This window comes from Simochromis diagramma, unplaced genomic scaffold (genome assembly GCF_900408965.1).
Source record: "Simochromis diagramma unplaced genomic scaffold, fSimDia1.1 OVJJ01000747.1, whole genome shotgun sequence".
Lineage (NCBI taxonomy): Eukaryota > Metazoa > Chordata > Actinopteri > Cichliformes > Cichlidae > Simochromis > Simochromis diagramma.
Genome location: NW_024386897.1, coordinates 2,201,095 through 2,207,520, shown reverse-complemented (window position 1 = coordinate 2,207,520; position 6,426 = coordinate 2,201,095). Strand labels below are relative to the sequence as shown.

The 6,426-nt window shown below is 39.9% G+C and overlaps 1 protein-coding gene across 1 annotated transcript; it reads right to left on the bottom strand.

The window, feature by feature from the left end:
- Nucleotides 1-3,508: 3,508 nt before the first annotated feature.
- Nucleotides 3,509-5,829, bottom strand: LOC120735134 (TATA element modulatory factor-like). Its single transcript, XM_040034315.1, has 2 exons — nucleotides 5,149-5,829; nucleotides 3,509-5,094 (listed from the first exon to the last, which is right to left on the bottom strand). Exons 1-2 carry the CDS (start codon nucleotides 5,248-5,250, stop codon nucleotides 3,682-3,684), a joined length of 1,515 nt encoding a protein of 504 aa, XP_039890249.1. The 5' UTR covers nucleotides 5,251-5,829; the 3' UTR covers nucleotides 3,509-3,681.
- Nucleotides 5,830-6,426: the final 597 nt, after the last annotated feature.

Sequence of the window (6,426 nt, the reverse complement as noted above, 5' to 3'; positions counted from 1 at the left end):
AAAGGCCCCACCTGCACCAGCCTGGATCTCTTCTCAGTCTTATGCGTTGCTTTTATTTATTTCTGTCTTCTCTCAAACTTGAGGCTTGGTTTTCACTCTAGTATCCAACATCAATTGAGATAGCTCATTACAAAGGGTGTCAATGACCACAGACATTAACTGCTTTTGCTTGGTCACTGTTTAAAGTTGGTGAAAAAGAATGAACTAAATACATTTTACGATCAATCATAAACAAAACATAATGTACATTTTTGGTGCATTACTAAGATTACTTGTTTTTTCTTCTTGTGCAGGTGCCAAAAAAGGGGGCCCAGTTCTGCCTGTTCTCTCTGGATTTTCATCACATTCAGGCAGAATTTGGAAATGACGAATGGACTAGTAGTTATATCGTGCTTTTCAACTATTATTGTATACTGGTTAACAAACAACAACACATGCGTCAGGGCAGTTTGTTCTTCTCTGTCTTGTCCTAGAACGCCTCAGCATTGCTACTGAATGAGTCAGGGTTCAATCCACCCGTGTTAGAATGAGCTGACACTCTAATCTACCTCCTAAGCCTTAGCTACTCATAGAGATAAGTTGGATTTTTATATCCAGTTTAACTTGTTCTGTTTTCTGTATTGCTGACATGCTTTCTGAAATGTGTTTCTGATTCACCTCATTTCAATAAGGAGAGGTCATTAAAGGGAACTGAGCATTAATATAGAGAATTCATTTATGCTATTTAGCGATTAGACTCTGATGGCCCATCATGGCACAATAAAATCCCAGCGGTGATAGGAATTAAGGCACGACCCTCAGGGTCTAGACACTGGGGGTGGAGGTGAAGATAAGAGAAGGCTTGGGTGAAGTAACTTGCCCTGACTTATCGAAGAATGAAGAAAGCGGAACCGGCTGTTCAAACCCCCACAAGGCTGCCCGCTGGGATTGGAACGATGGGAGAGGCGTGAGTTTCTCAAAAGGGGCTGATTGAGTCAGCACGGATAAGATCTTGGAGAGGCTACGGCTGCTGTGAATACTCAGAATAAGATCTCTGACTGCAGACTGGATACATCTCGGAAGGGCTCGCCCGGAATAACATCTCTGGGCGCAAAATTGGATGACATCTCGGGGAGGCACACTGCCGTGACTTCTCAGAATCGGCTCCTTGAGCACAAGAAATGACGACATCACAGAACGCAAGTATGGCGAAGCTCGCGGTTCTCCAATGGGAGATTGAGAGACCAGTGTTGGACTGCAGAACTGCTTTGAAATTCATATGAGTTGTTCGCACTAAAGTAAAAAATACACTTATAATAATGGATTGGATTTATATAGCGCTTTTCAAGGCACCCAAAGCGCTTTACAATACCACTATTCATTCACTCTCACATTCATACACTGGTGGAGGCAAGCTACAGTTGTAGCCACAGCTGCCCTGGGGCAGACTGACAGAAGCGAGGCTGCCATATCGCGCCATCGGCCCCTCTGGCCAACACCAGTAGGCAAGTAGGGTAAAGTGTCTTGCCCAGGGACACAACGACCAGGACAGAGAGCCCAGGGATCGAACCGGCGACCTTCCGGTTACAGATGCGATTCCCAACCCCCTGAGCCACGGTCGCCCGAATATACGGATACCCCTTTGGTGCCAGCTGCGGTCTCAAGGCTGGAGCTGAACAACAACACCCTGATAACGACTGTGTTTAGTCTGTTCCTTCCCATTCCATGCAAGGCCGCCTGGAAGACTGTTTACTTAGCCTGGCAGGGCGAAGGACACTGTCTCAGCTGAACTATGGACACGCACACACAGACATATACTGATACTGATAAGCACTCACTGACGCATCACCCTCCCTACCCCGGATCCAACACCACCTCCAACGCTCAACTCTAACCAGCCAACAAAAACATGTGTTCATAATACAAAACAAGTTTACTTTGTGAAATGTTAAAAGGTACAAAAAATAAAACAATAAAACAAAACAATATGTTTTCAAGACTTTTTCACAAGTTCCTATATCTCACTGAAATGTTGCTCTGTAGCTGATTTCTCGTATTTTAAGTGTGATGAGATACTTTGACTAGAAACAAGACAAATATACTTGATGAGATTTTGAGTTTTTGCAGTGTACCCCCCTGACTGAGATCCTGCACTGCATAAACAGTTATACTTGAAACAAGCCAAATATTCTTAAATCTGACAAAAGTTACTTGTTTTGAGAAGAAAAAAAATCTGCCATTGGGGTGAGCAAAAGTTGCTTGACTAGAATTGTTAAAACTAGAAATTAATCGATGCCTTTTAACTAGACAAAACTGTCTAAAATTTATGCTTAAATGAAGAAAATTTGACTTATTACAAGGAAAGAGACTGAATTGTTTCTTTCTTGATTGAGTTAAATATAAGAATTAAATCTTAACTCTGAGAAAAATATTTAGAAAAAATAGCTGAGAATAAGACACCATCTGTTCAAAAAGCTACAAAAAAATATGGGACTTTATCTTAAAGCAAGACACCAGAAGCACTCCTATTTTTTGCAAATTTATTGACACAGCAACGGGTCAGTAACTCAACTTTAACAGTACTGAGGTCTAATTCCAGGAGACTCATGTCTAACATTACCTACCTTTGAGCAGGGTACTGTGTAACATGGCCACTGTAAGAAGTGCATATTCCAGATACTCTTAACAGGAATAATAACAGTATAAAATACTCATGACTGAATGTATCAAACATACTTTTTGCTCTTACTTCACATTTTAATATTTTTAATGATAACATTATTAGGTTTTTAATGTCCCTTACTGCAGAATAAAGATTTCTTATGAAAGGTTTTGTTTTGTTTTGTTTTTATCTTTAGCTCCATTCTAAGAAAATGACCAGCTTCAAGTGTCCTCATTGTAGGACACATACAGGATGTCATGCTGAAATGTAAAGCACTTACAATAGAAGCCACTAGAAACAAATTATTCCAGCCTAATTGATGACATTTATGGCACTCGTTTTCTGTGCTGACTGATATGCTGCTCAGTGCTTTGCTGCCTGCTTTTAAATCAGATGTCACTCTGAACATAAACACAAGCTACATGTGATGTCTCTGATGTGTATCTGTTTCTACCCGTGCTGATGCTACCGTGACTAAAGCTAGCCAAGCAGCAGTAAATATGTGAAGCAAGGCAGAAGGATATACTCATCAAATAAACAGGATCATAAGAATATAAGACCACGAGCACTACAAATGTAACAGAAATATGTTGACATAAAATGGCATGTTATTTGAAATCTACATGAAACAATGACACAACTACTTTTTTTCAATTTTTCCAATTTATTTATTTATTTTTACCAATTGTCCAAATTAGTCTGTGATTGGCCTTAGTGTGACAGAAATCATATTTATATACAACTAAATATGACTCAGCAAACATGTTTTAAATGGATGATTCCTCACTTGATGACGAATGATCCATTTCCATATTTGCTGAGTCTTAAATTTGATGTCAGTGAACTTTTCAGTGGTTGGTGTTAAAAAAAAGCCCCCAAATCCCCTATGAGCAAGCACTTGGCGACAGTGGAGAGGAAAAACTCCCTCTTAATAGGGAGAAATCTCTGACAGAACCGGGCTCAGGAAGGGGTGGCCTTCTGTCTTGACCGAGAGGGGTTCAAATGTTCACTGACAATTTAGTTGTATATAAATATGATTTTTAGGACTTGATGTTGAGACCAATTAGGTGAAATTGGGGACGCGCACAGTTCCGCTTCTTCTTGTTCTTCTTCGTACTTGGTGGAATCTCTGGCAGGCTCTTAACTTCAGCCTCAAGTTCAGCCACCTTGACATTGAGCATTTTCTGTTTGTCTTGTAGACTTTGCAAAGATTCCTGTACAGAGAATGCAGCTGACTCTTCTTTTTCTGTCTTCTGTTGTACTGTGGTGTCTTTTTCTTTCTGAGGCTCCTGCAGAGACATTGCAGTGGATGGCAGTGAGTCCTCTTTTTCCATCTTCTCCTGTTCTCCAGTCTCGTTTTCTTTCAGAGGCTCACGTTTGTGCATTTCATTTGCAGCAGTGGAATTTTGTTCTTTGTGCTGCTGTGGGATTTTAAGTGAGGAAGCTTTGGCCTCTTTCAGCTCTCGCTCAAGAGACTCTACCTTCAAATCATGAAGGGCCTTGTTGGGGCAGAGCTGGGATTTCAGGTCACTGATTTCCAGGTTGAGTGTCTCCTGCTCCTGCCTATGTTTAACGGCCTGCTCTTCAAGCTGATTTTGAGCTGCTAGGAGCTGTTTCTGGAGCATCTCAATCTGCTCTTGCTGAATCCTACATTTGAGCTCAAATTCAGCCTCCTTAGAGGACATCAGTCCTACAGAGTCAGTGTGTGAAGCCTCTGTGGTTGGAGTGGCAGACTCCACACACTGCTCTGTGGTAGGGTGGCTGATTTGGTCCTGCAGGGTAACCATCACCTCATCCAGTATGACAATAGCTTCATTGTCATTTGTGAGAGTGTCTGTCTCACTGATGTCATTGGGTTTATTACTAGAAGCCTCTTCCAGCTGCTCTATGAGGTCTTTAATCGTTTCCTCATGATTTCGCTTGTTCTCGTGAATTTGTTCATGAAGTTTGTTCACCTGAAACTGGTGATAAGAGGCCCTCTTGTTTGCAGCTACCATTTTCCAGTAAAGGTTGTTCTGATGGTACTGGGAGGGTTCCAGTTGGTGTTTGAGAGCAGCAATCTCATGCCAGGGATTAAACGGGGGTCTAAATGTGGGAATGGGTTGATATTGCCACGTCCCTCCATTAGGCCCAGGGTTTGGTCTGCTGGGGTTCTTCCCATTTCCCTCTCTCTCCATGTCCTCCTTTGCATTTGAAATGGGGAGGGATTCAGCCTTTTCTCTTTCAGAAGTGGCTTCAGTGTTTTTTTGCATTTCTTCATTTTTCGGGTTTGCTCCATCACCCATGCTGTTTTGAGCTTCAAGAAGAGTCCGGGCATATGCCCGAGTAATTGGTCTTCTTGGTTCTTCAGCCACTCTTTTCTGTTTTTGCTTTTTTTGTTTCTTTGGTTTCACAACCATTTCCTTTGGTGGTTGTGCCACAGGAGACTTTTCAGTATTTGGTTGTGCGGCTTTATCAACCTCAGGTTTTGGTCTTTCTAAGACTTTTGGTGTGATGACCATTTCTATTTTTGCTTCTGCCATTGTAGATGCGTCAGCATTTGCGTCTGCGTTTCTCTGCGTCTGCCTTGTCTTTGTTTTAACAACCAGGTTACTTTGTGTTTCTGCCATCCGAGATCCACTAAAGTTGGTTGAATGTCTCCCCTATTTAAGGGTTTTTCCAGTAGAATGTGCACCGTGACATCACAGGCTGTTCCTTTGATGTGCTGTTCCTTTGAAGTGCCATGATTGGAACAATTCAAAATAAAATGCCCACAAACCTAATGTAAAGGAAAGGCTTTTATTTTGTAGCACATACTGAATTAACACTATAAAAGCTACTCTACAGGAATTGCAGTAAAAAATAAAACAAAAGCAAAACATGTTTTTTAAATGGTTGTTAAAAAAACTAACCAAAGTAGAAGACAACTGTTTAGTGGAAAGTATTCAACATTCTAGAGATTCTCAGGCATAATAACTTCTTTCATAATTTAAACAAGGACAGGTAGAAAACGTTCATATTTAGTGAAAGATATTTATTAACATTATCCAATGAGAGTTACTGAATGTCTGTAGGCAGTGAGATCTTGGTGGTTGCCGAGGCGACAGAATGTCATCTATGTTTTGTTTTAAATTCAGTTTCATTGCTGAATCTAAGAAACAACAGACTGCAGAGGGAGACTTTAATAGAGGTTTACTAACTCTTACTATCATATCCATTGTGGAAAAATCTGTCTTTATTTAGCATAATTATATTTGTTATAAGCACTAAATATGTTTTATGATTAACTGATGAACACTAACGTACCAAGCTGAAAATTCTGTTCACCAGCAGTGTTGTCAAGTTACTTGAAAAAAGTAATCAGTAACTAACTACTGATTACTTCCCCCAAAAGTAATCCCGTTACTTTACTGATTACTTATTTTCAAAAGTAATTAATTACTTAGTTACTTAGTTACTTTTTAAAAACACCATTTACAACCTGAATAGGTGATAAAGTGATAGATCTTTCAGCCCAATTCTACTTTTTCTGCATAATCCATCATACAAAATGTAATCAAATGGAAAAGTCCCTTTTTAAAACTTGTTTTATTAGTTTTAATCTTTTAACTTTATGCATCAAGCAAAAATTTAATTATATGCAACATTCTCTTACTGGAAGAAATTCGTTTAATATTTAAACCTATTTTCTGCACATTCCAGCGCATAAAATAAAATATTTTTTGTGTTTACACTCAGTCTTTCAAATAGATGCAAGTAAAACACAGCAGAAAATAAATAAAATCAAAGACTCAGCGGTCCTGTTG

Coding starts and splice junctions, on each gene's coding strand:
- LOC120735134 (XM_040034315.1), bottom strand. CDS start 5,250: ATGGCAGAAACACAAAGTAACCTGGTTGTTAAAACAAAGACAAGGCAG. Junction 5,095..5,148: donor CTACAATGGCAGAAGCAAAA/ATAGAAATGGTC, acceptor CCTGAGGTTGAT/AAAGCCGCACAACCAAATAC.